Raw genomic sequence first — 20,517 nt, 5'->3', positions numbered from 1 at the left:
AGACTGCAGAGTGGGAGAGACCACCAATACTGCCCACTCCTGTCCACATCCCTGGTCCAAGAGGAAACTGTATAAGGCCTCTGGGAACCAGAAGACAGGGGCACTCGAACTGTAGACCCCACGCAGTCCAGACACACCTGGACCTGAAGGGAATCAGTCAACAGTTCTCTGCACCCAAATCCCTTGGGAGGGAGAGCTAAACCTTCAGAGAGGCAGACATGCCTGGGAAGCTAGAAGAGACTACACTCTGCCCATATTTCTGACTCCAGAGGAAAACACCTAACGCCATCTGGGACCCCCCTGCACGAGGGCTCCAGGAAAAGGCAGCGGAAGCCCTCCTGGTTGCCGCCCTCACCAAGAGCTCAAAAGAAGCCCCCCACGAGCAACTTGAGCCTCGGGACCACAGGTAAGAACAACTTTTCTGCTCCAAGCGACCTGCCTGGTGGACTCAGGACACAGGCCCACAGAAACAGTTGAAGACCAGTAGACAGGAAAGACTACACGCTTGAAAGCAGAACACTCTATTCTCATAACTGGCTGAAAAAAAAAAAAAAGGAAAACAGGTCTACAGCACTCCTGACACACAGGCCTATAGGAAGGTCTAGCCACTGTCAGAAATAGCAGAACAAGGCAACACCAGAGACAACCTGATGATGAGAGGCAAGCGCAGGAACCCAAGCAACAGAAACCAAGACTACATGGCATCATCTGAGCCCAATTCTCCCACCAAAGCAAACACTGAATATCAAAACACACTAGAAAAGCATGATCTACACTTAAAATAACATTTGATAACCATGCTGGAGGACTTCAAGAAAGACATGAAGAACTCCCTTAGAGAAACACAGGAAAACATAAATAAACAAGTAGAAGCCTATAGAGAGGTATCACAAAAATCCCTGAAAGAATTCCAGGAAAACATAATCAAACAGGTAAAGGAGTTAAAAATGGAAATAGAAGCAATAAAGAAAGGACACAGGGAAACAACCCTGGATATAGAAAACCAAAGGAAGAGACAAGGAGCAGTAGATAAAAGCATCATAAACAGAATACAAGAGATAGAAGAGAGAATCGCAGGAGCAGAAGATTCCATAGAAATCATTGACACAACTGTCAAAGATAATGTAGAACGGAAAAAGCTACTGGTCCAAAACATACAGGAAATCCAGTACTCAATGGGAAGATCAAACCTAATGATAATAGATATAGAAGAGAGTAAAGACTCCCAGCTCAAGGGACCAGTAAATATCTTCAACAAAATCGTAGAAGAAAACTTCCCCAACCTAAAGAAACGGATACCCATAAACATACAAGAAGCCTACAGAACTCCAAACAGATTGGACCAGAAAAGAAACTCCTCCCGTCACATAAGAGTCAAAACACCAAATGCACAAAATAAAGAAAGAATATTAGAAGCAGTAAGGGAAAAAGGTCAAGTAACATATAAAGGCAGACCTATCAGAATCACACCAGTCTTCTCACATCAAACCAGATACACTCCAACTAATAGAAGAAAAAGTGGGAAAGAATCTCGAACACATGTCCACTCGGGAAAATTTCCTGAACAAAACAACAATGGCTTTTGCTCTAAGATCAAGAATCAACAAATGGGACCTCATAAAACTACAAAGATTCTGTAAGGCAAAAGACACTGTCAGGACAAAACAGCAACCAACAGATTAGGAAAAAAATCTTTACTAATTCTATATCTGACACAGGGCTAATATACAAAATATACAAAGAATTCAAGAAGTCAGACTCCAGAGAGCCAAATAACTCTATTAATAATTGGGAACAGAGCTAAACAAAATATTCTCAGCTGAGGAATATCGAATGGCCAAAAAGCACCTAAAAATGTTCTACATCCTTATTCATCAGGGAAATGCAAATCAAAACAACACTGAAGTTCCACCTCACACCAGTCAGAATAGCTAAGACTAAAACTCCAAAACTCAGGTGACAGCACATGTTGGCGAAGAAGGGGAGAAAGAAGAACACTGCTCCATTGTTGTTGGGATTGCAAACTGGTAGAACCACTCTAGAAATCAGTCTGGAAGTTCCTCAGAAAATTGGACATTCCATTACCTGAGGAACCAGCTAGACCTCTCCTGGGCATATACCTAAACGATGCTCCAACATACAGCAAATACACATGCTGTACTATGTTCATAGCAGCCTTATGTATAATAGCCAGATGCTGGAAAGAGCCCAGATGCCCTTCAAGAGAGGAATGGATACAGAAAATGTGGTACACCTACACAATGGAGTACTACACAACTATCAAAACCAATGACTTCATGAAATTCATAGGCAAATTGAATGAACTAGAAAATATCTTCCTGAGTGAGGTAACCCAATCACAGAAAAATGCATTTGGTGTACACTCATTGATAAGTAGATAGTAGCCACAAAGCTCGAATTACCCAAGATGCAATCCATTAAAGAATGACCAAAATGCATATGTCCTCACTCCTTCTTAAAAGGGGGAAAAATCCATAGGATATGGAAGCAAAGTTAAGAGCAGCGACTCAAGGAACGGTCATTCAGAGCCTGCTCCACATGTGGCCCATATATATACAGTCACCAAAACTAGATAAGATTGATGAAGCTAAAAAATGCATGCCAAAAGGGACAGGATATAGATCTCTCCTGAGAGACCTATCCAGAGGATGTCCAATAGAGAAAGGTCAATGATAGCAGCAAACCACTGAACTGAGAACAGGGCCCACTTGGGGGGAATTAGAGGAAGGATTGAAAGAGTTGAAGGAGCTTGCAACCCCATAAGAACAACAATGCCAATGAACCAGAGCTTCCAGGGCTAAACACCTATCGAAAGAATATACATGGACTGACCCAGGGATCCAACTGCCTATGTAGCAGAGAATAGCCTTGTTGGGGCACCAGTGGAAGGGGAAGTCCTTGGTCCTGCCAAGGTTGGAACCCCAGTGCAGTGGAATATGGGGGGTGCGGGGGCATTAAGGGGGGTGGATGGGGGGAAACCCAATGGGGGAAGGGCAGGTGATGGGGGTTTATGGACAGGAAACCGGGAAAGGGAATAACATTTGAAATATAAGTAAAGAAATATATCTAATTAAAAAAAAGCAACTGCTAACAAAAAATTTCATAACTCTGAGTGCCTCCATAAAGAAATTGGTGAGATCATAAACTAGCAGCATAACAGTGTATCTGATAGTTCTAGACAGAGAGGGGCAAGTATACCTAAGAAGAGTAGTCTGCAAGGAGTTATCAAATTCAGGGAAAAAATTAACCCAGAAGAAACAAAGAGAACTATACAAACAATCAACAAAACCAAGAGTTGAATCTTTGAGAAAAATAACAAGGTGGGTATATCCTAAGCCAGACTAACCAGGGGACACAGAGGCAGATTCCAAATTAAAATCAGAATTGAAAATAGAGATATATCAATAAAAACAGGAGAAATTAAAAAAAAATTATGAGATCCTACAGCACAAGCTGATACTTTACAAAACTGGAAAATATGGTTCTAAAATCCCTAAAGAAATAGAATAAGACATTAAAAGACTCCCCACCAAAAAAGAATCAAGGGCAAGGTGGTCATACTGCAGAATTCTATCAGGCCTTCAAAGATTAGTTAATATCAATACGCTTCAAAATATTCAACAAATAGAATCACAAGGAACACTACCTAATTCATTCTATGAAGGCACAGTTATGTTCATACCTAAACCACCAAAAGACCCAACAAAGAAAGCTAACTTCAGACTAATTTCCCCTATTAATATCAGTGAAAAATATTCAATATAATTTTATAAAACTGAATCCAAAAGCACATCAAAATGATCATTCAATATGATCAAGTAGGTTTCATCCCAGGGAAGCACAGTTGGTTCAATATATGGGAAACATTCAACATAATCCACTATATAAACAAACTCAAAGAAAAAACTACATAATCACCTCATTGGATGTTCAAGAAGACTTTGACAAAATACAACACTCCATCTTAAAAACACTGGAAAGATCACGAATTCAATGAGCATACCAAAATATAATAAAAGCAATGAACACTAAACAAATAGCCAGTATCAAACTAAATGGAGGGAAACATAAGCAATCCTATTAAAATCAAAAAATAGATAAGGATGCCCACTTTCCCCTATCTATTCAATATAGCACTCAAAGTTCTCGCCAGAATAATTAGAATAAAGAGGAGGTCAAAGGAATAAAAAGTGGAAAGGAAGAAGTCAAAATATCACTATTTGCCATTGATGTGGTAGTATACCTAGGTGACCCAAAACATCCATCAGAACTCCTACAGCTGGAAAATAACTTAAGCAAAATATCTGGGTGTGAAATTAACTCCAAAAAATCAGTAGCATTCCTCTACTCAAAAGAGAGGAGGATGGAAAAGGAATTGGAGAAATGACACCGTTCAAGATAGTCATAAATATTCATAAAATCTTAGTGTGACTAACCCACAAGGGAAAGATCTTTTTTTTGTTGTTAATTTTTTTTTTCCCCCAGAGCTGGGGACCGAACCCAGGGCCTTGCGCTTGCTAGGCAAGCGCTCTACCACTGAGCTAAATCCCCAACCCTGGGAAAGATCTTTTTGACAAGAATTTCAAATTTCTGAATAAAGAATTACAGGAAGACTGCAGAAGATGGAACGATATTCCAGGCTCAGGGAACAACAGGAATAACAGAGGAAAAATGGCCATCTTATCAAAAGCAGTCTACAGGCTCAATGAATACCCATCAAAATTCCAATGCAATTTTTCAGAGGGATAGAAAGAGTAATTCTCAAATTCACCTGGAATAGCAAAAACCCTGGCATAGCAAAAAGTATTCTCAACAATATGAGGATTTCCGCATTAATCACCACAAGTTCTACTACAGAGTAATAGTAGTAAAAAAGAAAGGTATGGTTTTGCTAAAGACACATGGAGGTAGATTAATGAGATAGAATTGAAGAAGCAGAAATAAACCCATACAACTACAGTCATTTGATCTTTAACAAAGAAGCTGAAACCATCCAGTGGAAAACAAACAAGATATTCAACAAATGGTACTAGTTCTAAAAGACCCTCAGAATGAGGAGACTCTCACTCCAATCCTGAGGAACCCTCCCCCTCCCCAACACGTGGGACTCGCATTTTGATGCAAAAGCAAGAGGTTTACTTGGGATACCAGTGCACTGGGGCTCAACATGGTCCTCACGCAGGAGGGATGTGAACAGCCCCGAACAGAAGGAACATACAGTCTATATAGTCACCACAAGGTCACACAGCTTCATTAGCTCAGCTATTTCGGGGGCAAGGATATCTGACTAGGCAGATGGTTCTCGTCCTGGAGTTCCCGGGACAAGGCCGCAACCATATCAGTGCAGCTCTTCCAGTATCAAGGACATCTGACTTGACAAATGTTTTCCCATCCTGGAGTTCCCAGGACAAGGACCAAGGATATCTGACTTGGCAGATGGTTCCCCTCTTGCAGTTCCCAGGACAAGGCCACAGCTATATCATCTGTTCTTGTGCCCGGGTAGCTTCCTGGAGAGTGGGTGGGAATGTGCTTTCTGTACTTTCTGGTCTAACGTCTAGGGGCTAAGCAGAGGCCAACTTAAAATTTTTTATTTTTAAGAAATGGCTGCACTAATGTTAAGCGGGATCTTTCATTTCTGTGGCAGTCTCCCTTTAGAATATGCAAATTGATCCATTCTTTTTTGTTTATACAAAGCTCAAGTGCAAATGCATTTGGACTTCTACATAAGACCAGATACATTGAATCTAACAGAAGGGAAAGTGGGGGAAAAAAATCCTCAAATACTCCAGCAAATGGGAAAATTTCCTGAACAGAATACCAATGGCTCAGGCTCTAAGATCAACCATTGACAAACAGGACCTCATACAATTGAACATTTTCTGTAAGGAAAAGGATGCTGTTAATAGGAAGAAACAGCAACCTACAGACTGGGAAAGATCTCTACCAAGCCTATATCTGATAGAGAGCAAATATCCAATATATAAAAGAATTCAAAAAGTTAAGACTACAGAGAATCAGATGAAATTATTAAAATTGGGGTAAAAAACTAAAGAAAGAATTCTCAACTGAGAGATGTGGAATAGCTGAGAAGCATCTAATGACATGTTCACATCCTTAGTCATCAGGGAAACACAAATTGATGAACTTTAAATTGCACCTCACAGGAGTCAGAATGGCTAGGATGAAAAACTCAGGAGAAGCATATGATTGCTGGGATGTGGACAGAGGGGAACACTCCTCCATTGCTGGTGCAAATGCAAGCTGCTAACACTCTGGAAAAGTATGGTGGTTGCTCAGAAAAGTGAACATAGTCCTACCTGAGGACCCAGCTATACCACTCCTGGGCATATGCCTAAAAGATGGTCCAACATATAGCAAAGATAAATGTACTGTGCTCGTAGCAGCCTTATTTATCATAAGCAGAAGTTGTAAACAATCTAGATGTCCTTCTGAGGTGGAATGGATAAGGGAAATATGGTTCATTTACACAATGGAATATGACTCAGCTATTAAGAAGGAGGACATCATGAGGTTAGACGGCAAATGGATGGAATGAGAAAGTATCATCTTGAGTGAAATAACCATTCACACAAGGTATGAACTCAGTGATGAGTGCATATTAGACCAAAAGTTGTGAATACCCATGATAAAACTCACAGACCACATGAAGCTCAACAGGAATCCCAAACCATAGATGTTTCTGCCCAAACCATGGATGCTTCAGTCCTACTTAAAAGGACTAAAACAAAAATCACAGAACGGAAAGGGAAGGAGGGACCAAGAAGGGAGAGAGGAGGGTGAGAAAAACGGAGAGTAGGATCAAGTGTGGGAGGAGACAGGACAGATGTATAGAGAAAGGGTACGATATTTAACAGATGTGTGAGACAGTGGACGATAGGAAACTGGAGGTAGCCATTATAAAATCCAGATACCTGGTAAGCAAGAGTTCCCAGGACACAATAGGGTTGATTTTAGTTGAAATAATCAAAAAAAGGGAGAGAGAACCTATAGTAACCATAGGTACTGGATAGTCACAGCTTGCAGGTCAAGGATGCGGTCAACCACCCATCTCAAAAATATTAACCCAGAATGTTTCCTGTCTAAATGAAAAGCAAGGACAAAGAATGGAACAGAGACTCAAGGCCATCCCAAGACTACCCACCTAGGGGTCCGTCCCATCTACAGACATCAAGTCCAAACATTATTGCTGATGCCAAGAAACCCTTGAGGTCGGGAAGCTGGAACAGCTATCCACTGAGAGGCTACGACAGAGTCTGAGCAACACAGATGTGAACTTTATCCCTACAGCTAACCATTGGACTGAACAAGGAGACCAAAATGGAAGAGTTAGCTGAAGGACTTAAGTAGCTGAAGGGGATTGCAACCCTATAGGTAGAACAAGAGTATCAACTAACCAGATAACCCAGAGCTCCCAAGGACTAAACTAGCAACCAAATAGTACACATGGAGGGGCCCAAGTCCCTAGCAGCATATGTAGCAGAAGATTTTCCTACCTATCTTCAATAAGAGGGGAGGTTCATTATACGTTGGAGGTCGCAGCATAGGAGGATGCTATGGCAATCAGCCAGGAATGGTTCTGAGAGTGGGGTGGCATCCCCATTGAAGAAAGGAATAGGGAACTGGAAATTGGGAGAACATTTAGAATGTAAATAAATATATAAACTATAAATAAAGAAATGTAGAAACAGTATCACAACCCTTCATGATGTCCCTATGTAACACAGAGTTTGGTAGAACAGGAAAAAAAGGGTAGATAAATCATTCTTTTAGTTTGGTAGAACAGGAAAAAAAGGGTAGATAAATCATTCTTCCTTGTAAAGAAAAGAAGAAAACAAGTTAGAAAGGACATTTATTTAGGATTGAAAATTTATACATTATGTACAACACCAAGGCTATATGCTCCAGGAAATTTTTATTAGTATAATTCCTGTGAAGAAATAAAAAGATGGAGAACACAGGACTCATACTACTTATAAACGTGGAACAAAAGACAAAGGGAAATAACAATTTCTACATTGAAAATTTACCACACAGCACCACAATGGACAGTATGTCTCTTGGAATGTTTCTTGGAACAAACAGATTTCATGTCTAAACACACCTATAATCATTATTGTACATAAAATTCCAAAAAAATTTGCATACTGAATTCTGCACTTGCTCACAAAAAAGAAAGATACATTCCTCCCATCACCAGTGCCTCTAAGGAGCTAATATATTTACTATTGGGGCTCAAAACAGAGAATCCCTTATAATTTTATCCTTCTCCAAATTTTTCTCTTCCATACATTGCTCAGAGATATCAGCTTCCACATAATTCCATATCCACATTCACAAGCTTTTGTCTGGAACCCTAACATCTCTGAAATGCAACTTAGGTGACACATGGGACCTTCCTTCCACACTAATACAATAGCACACAAATCCATCTAATGTAGAAATTAAGCACTGATACAGTTTTTGAGAATCATTTACACTAGATTCTCTTTGAGATCTGCATTTCTTCAGTCCTTGAAAATTTCTATGTACTCACAGTCGAAAACCCAACAAATATTTAATGGTTTTATATATGTGAAAGACCTAAACATTAAATTTTCATTTCCTAGAAGAAAATGAAGATTATAGAAAATATGTCCTTTAGACAATATTATAACATATAGATAATAAAATTATTAAATGGTTGGAATACAAAAAAGATTTTTCAAAAAAATGTGGACAGCACACAGACCTGAAGAGTGTTTCCCAGAGCCACACTCATTCTTTTTGTTGTTCTTCTCCCAGATTCAAATATTGGAAGTGTTCTTGAAATTTCACAACCGCATTTGAAAACTACAAATCTGAAATTAATACAACTTCGTTATGGACAATGCTAAACCACATGGAAGGATATTAAAAACAAAATATGAAGAATGTTGTCAACGTTTCTACAGAAATGTGAGCATGGAGTCACATATTTAGTGTGTAGGGAATATGAGTATAATCTGAGGTCTATTTTAACATCAGTAGACACCAGGCACAAACACAGAGCACATGAATACCTGCTGTAAAACACGATTACTCAGGGTTATTACTGAGAATTTATCTCCCTGGGTCTACAGTCAAGGACAAATGGTTAGTGGCTACCTTGATTGATGACCTAGACTTGAATGGTGTTTCATTAGCCATCACAATCAAATATACTATCTAACACTTAGGTGAAATTCAACTACTTTCTACCAAGCAGATACAGTATATCTATTTTCCATGTGTATCCTATTGTCTTGGAGTACAAAGATTCTATCTACCAAATATTATGGGTTCTGCAAAAGAGTAAGTTGTCTTCATATTTAGTTATAGCCATTTTCTTCAGCATCTACGAAGGCTTTCAATAGTTCATGACATGAAACTTCTATTTCCAACTTACTTCTCCTTTCAATTATCCCGTTTGCTAATTTGCATGACATATTTGTATGCATTGATCTTGATCCCTTGACATCTCCATGTATACATTAATATGTAGAATATTACAATTAAAGCCAGAAATGTCTTCAAATAAACTTTACTATTCTAAAATTTTAGGCCATTTGTTCTCCAATTTTCTAATGGTGTGGTAAACCTTTAGTATAGTTCCAGAAACTCATAAGTTGCTGTATCTACATGTTTCAGACCCACATGCAGATTGATAACAGGAGTGGTGTATGAGTTCCCAAGACCACAAAAAATATGGGTTTTATGATGGTCAGGCTTTGACAAACCTGTGAAAGTGTGAATGGACCACAAAGAGGTCACAACTCAAGGCTTAAGAACAAGGGTTCTAGGCAATGTCAAAACAAGATCAAGAAGGAGGTATGGTAGAATTCACTGATGGCTTCCAGGGGGGAGGGGAAATAAACACACACACACACACACACACACACACACAGACAGACACACACACACACACACACACACACTCACACACACGAACATACACAAACACATATACACACAGGGATAAAATGAACCATTTCAGGCCATGCTTTTGGAATGATTTCCTCATTATATCAAATCTGCTAAAATACTATCACTGTTGGAATACCTTCCTGAACATGCATATATCTACATTGTGCAACTGTTCCAGGCAGTTCTCAGGTTCCCAATCACTAATAAATATGAATACAGTGAGCTTCTTGGAGCTGTGCTGTTAAGGCTTTCATCTCTGGCAAAACCTCTTGTAGGTTCAAGAATGTGTGATATGGATCTTCTGGAATATATACCAATACATATACATACACATACATGCATATATACATACATATGTTTAGGGATAGATAAAAACGTAAGAATTCATCCTTAATGTCAAGATACTATTAGTACACAAATTTTTCATGACCCTGGATTCAGCAAATATACAACATTTTTTGTATGACATTGACCTTATGTCTTTCATGTCAGATACCTCTCCTGGCATTTAATGGATATATGAATGGCCTCTTTCGATGCCCCTGCCTCAGAAGTTTAGAGTGACACTGGGAAAATGCAGATGATGGAGTATCATGAAAATCATATATAATTAATAAGAATTGATGAAGAAGATAGTCATTTCCTAAGGAACAAGTAAACAAGTAAACATTCTATACCACAATACTAGGCCAAACAATAATCAAGTGCAGAACCTAGGCCCTCAGTGTTCCTTCTAACACTATCTGAGGAGTAAATAGATGCAGCACTGAATCCACACATTTCTTTAGAAAATCCCACAATAATCTTGCACAGTGAATATTGAAGACTACAGAAAGAAAGAGAATATGGTACAGTCATCACACAAAGCTGACTTTACCTGGATCCAAAAGCAAATGAACATAAAAAATATGCACAAAGAAAATAATAGCAGTCCAAGTACACCAGTGTACATTGAAAAAAATGTTTCTGACTAATGGATGCGAAAAGTGAACTGGACTTGGTTTCATGACAGATATGCAAGACAGTTTTAACCAGAACAAACCACACAACCCACAGCACAAGCTACATACAATCAGTGAGAGAAGGCTCACAGCCTTCTCAATAGATCTAAGAAAGGCCTAAGGCAAAATATCACAGTAGATCACTACGACAGTTCTGAAGAATGTGGAACAGAAGGAGCATCATTCAGACTAATGAAGATAATAACCAACATCCCAAACCTATCATTACATAAACTGAAGTTAGCTGTCATTATTCCACTCTACTCAGAAGAGAAACAGGGGACTTGGAGAGATGGCTCAGTGGTAAAGAGCACTGACTGCTCTTCCAGAGGTTCTGAATTCAATTCCAGCAGCCACATAGTGGCTCACAACCTTCCTTGATGAGATCTTATGCTCTCTTCTGTTGTGTTTAAATATAGCTACAGTGTACTTATAAATAATAATAAATAAATAAATCTTAAAAAAAGAAAGAGACAAGGAAGTGTAAAGCCTCCACACTAACCTTTCACAGAACAGCAGTGCTTACAAAGGGCAAGTAAGACTTACAATATTTTCAATGTTCAAACAATGATATGAAGAAGGCAAGTTTTCTCAAATTATAAGAAACAGAAGTCTTCATCTCAGGACCTCCAAATATCCCAAGAGAATGTACCAATCTGATAATTCATTTGATAATCTATAGAAAAAATACAAGAATATATTGAACAGGAAGATAGGAGCAGTTAAGCTGCGGAGCCCTGCAGTCCAGAATTCGCCCGGATCTCAACGTACCTGGTAAAACAGCTCCCTGCACACAAATCCCATGGGAGGGAAAGGTACACCTTCAGAGGGGCAGACACGCCAAGGAAACCAGAGGAGACTACTCTCTGTCCACGTTTCTGACTCTAGAGGATAATGCCTAGCGCCTTCTCGGACCCTGGCACACAGGGACTCAGGAGAAGTAGGGGCAGGCCCTTCTGGTTGCTGCCCTCACAGAGAGCTAGCTGATAGCCAGAAATGAGAAAAGACTTCAGGCCCTATACCAGAGGTAAGGCCAACTTTTCTGCTCCAAGTGACCTGCCTGGTGGACTCAGGACACCCAAAGGCAAAAATTCCTTTGGGACCGGACACTTCCGGTTTCTAGCTGGCACTGAACCTCACTGATCCTGGCCCATAGTTCCTTGCTCCAAAACCCAGGAACCCAAGAGAAGTAGGGGCAGAACCTTCTGGTTCCCGCCCACAGGGACAGATGAAAGCCAGTGGAAATGAACAACTACATGCCTGACAGCAGTACGCTCTGTTCCCATAACTGGCTGAAAGTAAACAGGTCTACAGCATTCCTGAGACATAGGCCTATAAGACACTCAAGCCACTGTCAGAAATAGCAAAACAAGGTAACACCAGAGACAACCTGATGGCAGGAGGTAACCACAGGAACCCAAGCAACAGAAATCAAGACTAAATGGCATCATCAGAGCCCAATTCTCCCTCCAAAGAAAACACTGAATATACAAACACACCAAAACAGCAAGACCTAGATTTAAAATCACATTTTATCATAAAGATGCAGGACTTTAAGAAGATCATAAATAACTCCCTTAAGGAAATACAGGACAACACAAGTAAACAACAAGAAACCCTTAAAGAGGAAACACAAAAATCCCTTAAAGGCCTACTGGAAAAAACAACAAAGCAGGAGAAGGAAATGAACAAAACCAACCAGGGGTAAAAAATGGAAAGAGAAACAATAAAGAAAGAAAAAAGGGAGACAATCCTGGAGATACAAAACCTAAGAAAGAGATCAGGAGTCACAGATGCCAGCATACCAACAGAATACAAGAGATAGAAGAGAGAATCTCACGAGGAGAAGATTCCAAAGAAATCATCTACACAGCTGTCAAAGATCATGTAAAATGAAAAAAGCTACTATCCCAAAACATACAGTAAATCCAGGACACAATAAGAAGATCAAACCTAAGGATAATAGGTATAGAAGAGAGTGAAGACTCCCAACTCAAAAGACCAGTAAATATCTTCAACAAAATCATAGAAGAAAACTTTCCTAACCTAAAGAAAGAGATGCCCATAAACAAACAAGAAGTCTACAGAACTCCAAATAGATTGGACCAGAAAAGAAACTCCTCCCGTCACATAACAGTCAAAACAAAAATGCACAAAACAAAGAAAGAACATTAAAAGCAGTATGGGAAAAATGTCAAGTAACATATAAAGACAGACCTATCAGAATTACATCAGACTTCTTACCAGACACTATGAAAGCCAGAAGATCATGGACAGATGTCACACAGACCGTAATAGGACACAAATGCCAGCCCAGGTTACTGTATCCAGCAAAACTCTCAATTAACAGAGATGGAGAAACCAAGATATTGCATGACAAAACTTAATTTACACAGCATCTTTCTACTAATCCAGCCCTACAAAGGATAAGAAACGGTAAAGCCCAACACAAGGAAACAAGCTACACCCTAGAAAAGGCAAAAAACTGACCTCTTTACACCAAAATAAAGAGAAGTACACAAACATAATCTCACCTCCAAATACTAAGATAAGAGGAAACAACAATCACTATCCTTAATATCTCTCAACATCAATGGACTTAATTCCCCAATAAAAAGACACGGATTAACAAACTGGATACACAATGAGGACTCAGCATTTTGCTGCTTACAGGAAACACACCTCAGAGACTAAACAGACACTACCTCAAAGTAAAAGGCTGGAAAATAACTTTCCAAGCAAATGGTCTAAAGAAGCAAGTTGGAGTAGCCATTCTAATATCGAATAAAATAGATTTTCAACCAAAAGGTATAAAAAAAAAAAAAAGGAAAGACACTTCATATTCATCCAACAAGATGAACTCTCAATCCTAAATATTTATGCTCCAAATACTAGGGCACCTACATCATAAAAGAAACCTTACTAAAGCTCAAAGCACACATTGCACCTCACTCAATAATAGTAGGAGATTTCAACACCCCACTCTCATCAAGAGACAGATCATGGAAACAGAAATTAAACAGGGACAGACTTAGAGAAGTCATGAACCAAATGGACTTAACAGATATTTATAGGACATTCTATCCTCAAACAAAAGGATACACCCTCTTCTCACCACCTCATGGTACTTTCTCCAAAATTGACCAGATAATCGGTCACAAAACAGGCCTCAACAGATACAGAAAGATATAAACAATCCCATGTGTCCTATCAGACCACCATGGGCTAAAGCTGGTCTTCAATAAAAATAAGGCAAGAACAATAACAGATACATGGAAGTTGAACAATGCTCTACTCAATGATAACCTGGTCAAGGAGCAAATAAAGAAAGAAATAAAAGACTTCTTAGAATTTAATGAAATGATGTACAACATACCCAAACTTATGGGACACAATGGAAGTTGTGCTAAGAGGAAAACTCATAGCTCTTGAGTGCGTGCAGAAAGAAACAGGAGAGAGCATATATCAGCAGCTTGACAGCAAGTCTTGAAGCTCTAGAACAAAGAGAAGCAAATACAACAAGGAGGAGTAGATGGCAGGAAATAATCAAACTCAGAGCTGAACTGAACCAAGTAGAAACAAAAAGGACCATACAAAGAAACAACAGAACCAAAAGCTGTTTCTTGGAGAAAATTAATAAGATAGATACATCCTTAGCCAGAATAACCAGAGGATACAGAGAGTGTGTCAAAATTAACAAAATCAGAAATGAAAAGGGAGACATAACTACAGAATCAGAGTAAATTCAAAAAATCATCAGATCCTACTACAAATGTCTATATTCCACAAAACTTGAATTATCTGGAGGAAATGTACAATTTCCTAGACAGATACCAGGTACCAAAGTTAAATCAAGACCAAATTGAACAATCCCATAACTCCTAAAGAAATAGAAGTAGTCATTAAAAGTCTCCCAACCAAAAAGAGCCCAGGTCCAGATGGGTTCAGTGCAGAATTCTATCAGACCTTCATAGAAGACCTCATACCAATACTATCCAAACTACTACACAAATTTGAAATAGAAAGAGCACTACCAAATTCATTCTATGGAGCCAAAATTACTCTTATACTAAAACCACACAAAGACTCAACAAAGAAAGAGAACTCCAGACCAATTTCCCTTATGAATATTGACGCAAAAATACACAATAAAATTCTTGCAAACCGAAAAAAAGAGCACATCAAAATAATCATCGATCGTGATTAAGTGGGCTTCATTCCAGGAATGCAAGGATGGTCTAATATACAGAAAACCATCAACATAATCCACTAAATAAACAAACTGAAAGATAAAAACTACATGATCATCTCATTAGATGCTGAGAAAGCATTTGACAAAATTCAATGCCCCTTCATGATAAAAGTCCTGGAAAGAAGTGGAATTCAAGGCCCATACCTAAACATAATAAAAGCCATATACAGCAAACCAGTAGCTAACATTATCCTAAATGGAGAGAAACTGAAAGCAATCTCACTAAAGTCAGGGACTAGACAAGGCTGCCCACTCTTTCCCTACTTATTCGATATAGTTCTCGAAGTACTAGCCAGAACAACCAGACAACAAAAGATCAAAGGGATACAGATTGGAAAGGAAGAAGTGAAAATATCACTGCTTACAGATGATATGATAGTATATTTAAGTGACCTCCAAAAGTTGCACCAGAGAACTACTAAACCTGATAAACACCTCCAGCAAAATGGCTGAGTATAAAATTAACCCAAATAATTCAGTATCCTTCCTCTACACAAAAGAGAAAAAAGCTGAGAAAGAAATTAGGGAAATGATACCCTCCATAAGGGTCCCAAATAATATAAAATATCTCGGTGTGACTTTAATCAAGCACATGAAAGAAAGATCTATATGAGAAGAACTTCGATTCTCTGAAGACAGAAATTGAAGATCTCAGAAGATGGAAAGATCTTCCATGCTCATGGATTGGCAGGATTAATATAGTAAAAGTAGCCATGTTACCAAAAGTGACCTACAGATTCAATGCAATCCCTATCAAAATTCCAACCCAATTCTTCGCAGGGCTAGACAGAACAATTTGCAGATTCATCTGGAATAACAAAAAACCCAGGATAGCTAAAACTATCCTCAGCAATAAAAGGACTTCCAGGGGAACCACCATCCCTGAACTCAAGAAGTATTACAGAGCAATAGTGATTACAAACTATATGATATTGGTACAGAGGCGGGCAGATAGACCAGTGGAATAGAATTGAAGACCCAGAAATTAACCCATACACCTATGGTCACTTGATTTTTGACAAAGGAGCCAAAACCATCAAATGGAAAAAAGATAGCATTTTCAGCAAATGATGCTGGTTCAACTGTAGAAGATGTAGAAGATGTAGGTCAGCATGTAGAAGAATGCAGATCTATCCATGCTTATCACCCTGTATAAAGCTTAAGTCCAAGTGGATCAAGGACCTCCACATCAACCAGATACACTCAAACTAATAGAAGAAAATGTGGAGAAGAATCTCGAACACATGGGCACTGGAGAAAATTTCCTGAACAAAACACCAATGGCTTCTGCTCTAAGATCAAGGATTGACAAAGCGGATCTCCTGTCATTACCACGGAAGATGGAATTATGAATATATGACAGAGTGGATACCTATGCAAAACCTGCTTCAGAACATACAGGAAACACAAGGATATAATGAAAACATGAATAACAAGAGATGGGACAGAGAATGAAGACAGGCTAACTGTGGAAGTGCACTAGGTCACGTTGGATGCAAAGGCCATTCCTCCAAAAATGCAAGTACTAGGGGATTTAGACAACACAGATTAAAGGAAATTCTAGGAGCTCTGAATATCAACAATATCAAAGAAAACAGATAATGCAAATACACTACCAGATTGTTTCTCTCTAAATATTCTAACAATTGTAATAAGCATGAAAAAATGAACCTAATCCCTAGTTTATATGATAGCAAAGTTACTGACAACAGGAATTTATGTACCACAGAAAATGGAGATGCAGGGAAAAATATAATGCTGTCATAAATTTTAAATATGTAAGACTTGAGGCCCCGGGCATTTGAAGACAGCATCGAGTGGGTAATAAAAGGTGGGCGTAGGAATCCATGAATTTCCATGGAGTAATCAGGGAATTTTTGCAAGGCATGTTACTTTATGATTTGTGCCTGTGACACAGGCTGAGCATGGTTTTCATTTCTAACAGCAATAGATCATAAATTCCTGGTCCAGTGATAGACGCTGGGCTTTAGCTCCAACAATAGTGAATACAGAAAATGAATGTGTGTCATGGAACTATTTTGTCTATGTGTAAAACAGGAAAAGTACATTTTCCATTTCATGGAGACAGAGCAAGAGCTCATTCTAGGATGGGAAGGATAGCCCATGGTTTTGCATCCTTCCATCATGAAGTCATCATCAACACTAGGGCTTCAACTTTAAACCTTGGAACTGACTTTTCCTCAAATACACACCTCATTCTGAAAAGACATAATTCTGTATTTCAAGCCTTTCAGTCAAAGTTTACTGTCACTTGTTTCACCACAGTCTTTTTAAAGTAGATAAACTCAAACAGCAATGTGTAGTGTTCAGATACTGGGACTCTTAAGAACATAGCATTCTAGCCTAGCATTCCCTAGGAAAATATTAAAGAGATTGACTTCCTCTACTCCCAGATGTATCTGGCTATTGTCATATCTAAGAGCTGTAACAATGTATATCTCTTTCCAGTTGTCCTATCCCTTAATATCAAAAGAGGGGACGTTATAATAGCATACAGTAGTAAAAAGTTATGCATAGATTAAAATCAGGAGAGCATGGAATAATATTTTTCTGGTTCTGAGAAAAATAATTGGCAATTGTAGTGTTGAATTCAGAAAAGTAGCTGCAAGTATTGACAATAGATAAGGTACAGTTGAATGTCATTATTCATTAAGACATGTTTTTTAATCAAAATCCTACATAGACAATAAACTGAATAAAACATGCACAAAAGAATACTACATACATTTTTCATGAGGTCATAGGAAATAAAACTTTTCTTGGGAAGAATGAATGAGTACCTGAAAACTAGGAATGATTCCTCATGAACAACACAGTAAAGCTCTAACCCACACTAGGAATGGAGAACAATGTGAACCGTAAGTTCCTACTCACAAGGCCAGCAAAACATTCCAAATTAAAAATCCTAAGGAACACAACCTCACAACCAGCAAAATTTCATTGAACAATCTTCAAAGAAGTTCACAATGAAATCCTTGCTGGAAGTGAGAACAGATGAAAACGGTATCTACATAATGAAGCATATTTTTTGTGAATCTTGGTTTTCAGTTCAGGAAGAAGAAAACTGACAGTGTATTCTGTGGTGATACCTGCATCCTTTGTTAGAAGTCTCTTTGGCCTTTACCATCCAGTACTCTTAGTTTCGATTTATAGTTATGCAGATTTGCTGAACATATGAAGACCTGAAAATGGGAAAATATTGTTGAGAAAGAACCTGGAACTTTTCATGGGAGAAACATGAAAGGTGAAAACAAGTAGCAAAAGGATAAGTATGAAGGAAAGAGAAGATATCATGAAAATGCCTCTTTTCTCTGAGGATTTCAGTTTTCCTATGAGATGTAACAGGTAGTCACAGTTAACATTCACTCAGAGTCCTTTTCCAAGCAACATTGAGGAAGAGAAAGAAACACTGCCAGAATGTGGCCCACAGAATCCAGACTGTTGAACTCCTCCAAGGAGAGGGCTCTGAAAAAAGCCCTGAGGGCAGGGACTAAGCATTCCCACACCTGCAAGAAGTGAACATTGCAGAACTCAACAAACCATGAATGTGCATGGTCAGAGAGCTTTTCATGAACCAAGGGGACATTTAACTTAAGTGAGGAATCATAATTATTCAAAAGGTGCTCTCTAATTCTGTCTCAATCTACAGTAAATTTTCCACTTATAAACATACCTTCTCCTGATAGCATCCTCTCCCTGGACTGAACCTTGGAAGGATTCAAAGAAATTCAGGAGGAATAGACAACTGTGATGCCTATTAACATATCAATGCACACATTGTTCCCTAGGTGCTTTCTTAGTTCTTGGTTCTCTCTTTGCCAACCCCTCTATCCTCCCTTCTAATCCTCAACAACTCTCCCACCACCCAATGTCAAGGTGTGGTTCGGTCTGGACCCAACCACAAAACTCTGACTGCTTTCTCCCTCAATCTTAAAAAGTCAAAAATTGACCTCACCACTACCCAAGACCCAAGTATCTTCTTGCACTGCTATATGTTGCATGTCTTGGGAAAATAATGAAGCCTGGTCAGAAATTACAATGGGCTATACAACCCCCTGTAGCATGTGACCAAAGTACATCACTTGGTCAGGATGTAATATTTAAGAAAACTTGTCCACACGGTTGAATTGGATTTTCTCTGGCAACACTCAGGGTTAACAGAACCTACAATATGTCTTCTCTTCAGCCATTCCTTGCTACAATCCTGTCCTCATTTTTCATACAAACCTAAGGTTTAATATTAATAACTAAGTCTATGAAATCACACTTCTGAAATGCTGTGTTTACATCACAGCGTGCATATACCTCAGTGTAAAATTAATGGAGAGTATAACTTTACTCAGGAAATGTTAATATTTAAGTCACATTATGGGGCTTTATAACAAATATTTTCTAATTCAATCAAATCTGCACTGGTTCTTCATATGTCAAACATCTACAAAGCTCTCTTGGAATACCTGTTCGGTCCGCTAGAGAAAGGGAAATGGAACGGCAAACGGAGGAACAGGGGAGTCAAGAAAGCATCCAGGAATTTCAACCCGAAGAACTTTACTAAGGCTTTTTGAAAGAAAACCCTGCTGTACAAACTACGGATGCAGCCAAGAATCTACGAGGTTGTTTTAGAAAAAATATTCTGGCCACCACCAAATTAATTAAAGCATCACTTAAAACCCCAATTCAAAGATCTCAAACTTCCTGACAGCGCTAAGATATCCACGACAGAATTATAAGAGTGGAGGCAGAAAATGCACCCCCGCTCCACAGCGCTGCTCCGCTCCTGCCTGTTTCCCGGTCGCAGCAGCTCCTCTGACCTGGCAGGGTGACAGGACCAGCTGATGAATGTCCTAGGAAGCCGGCACAGCAACTGCAGCTTAAAGAAGTTTTCAGGTACCTCTAGGTCTCCGGGACGAGTCTCCCACCAGGACTTCCTGAATGTGAGGAAGCCAAGACAGGGAGAGAGCTGGAAGGGCGGAACTTCCTGTCACTTCCGCGGGTTTCTCGCAGCAACTCCTTCTGGACCCGCCTAACATTCAGCAGCTTCCTCTTACATAATTCTTCTAAGCTCACCTATTTCGGAACATTTTAATTATTTCCCGTCCAAATTCTGCACAGATTTTTTTTATCGGTTTGGATTTTTGCTTCCTTGCTTCCTTGATTTTTCCTTTGTTTTTATTTTGTCTTTTTCTTAATCTCATCCGATCAGGCAGGTGTGTCCCCGCTCCCGATCGGAACCACTCCCCCAACTCTGTTGCAGTCTGCCTTCCACACAACTGCAGCTGT

General features: G+C 39.1%; 1 protein-coding gene across 6 annotated transcripts in view; it reads right to left on the bottom strand.

Annotated features, from left to right (window-relative positions):
- Rex2 (reduced expression 2) overlaps positions 1–20,221 on the bottom strand; it is a 30,692-nt gene extending 10,471 nt beyond the window's left edge. Inside the window, exons 1-3 of one of the 6 annotated variants that reach the window (XM_006239358.4) lie at positions 20,129–20,221; positions 18,327–18,419; positions 8,771–8,879 (exon numbers count right to left, since the gene is read on the bottom strand). In XM_006239358.4, the coding sequence (XP_006239420.1) occupies positions 8,771–8,879; positions 18,327–18,364 (147 nt within the window). In that variant the 5' untranslated portion in view covers positions 18,365–18,419; positions 20,129–20,221. Of the gene's footprint in view, positions 1–8,770; positions 8,880–18,326; positions 18,420–20,048 lie in introns of all 6 variants that reach the window. The other 5 variants (XM_006239357.4, XM_039111345.2, XM_006239359.5 and 2 more) reach the window with 5 other exon arrangements.
- Between the last annotated feature and the right edge of the window lie 296 nt (positions 20,222–20,517).

This window comes from Rattus norvegicus, chromosome 5, assembly GCF_036323735.1.
Source record: "Rattus norvegicus strain BN/NHsdMcwi chromosome 5, GRCr8, whole genome shotgun sequence".
Classification (NCBI taxonomy): Eukaryota; Metazoa; Chordata; class Mammalia; order Rodentia; family Muridae; genus Rattus; species Rattus norvegicus.
Note: the sequence above shows the minus strand (reverse complement) of the source record. Positions and strands in the feature narration are given on the sequence as shown.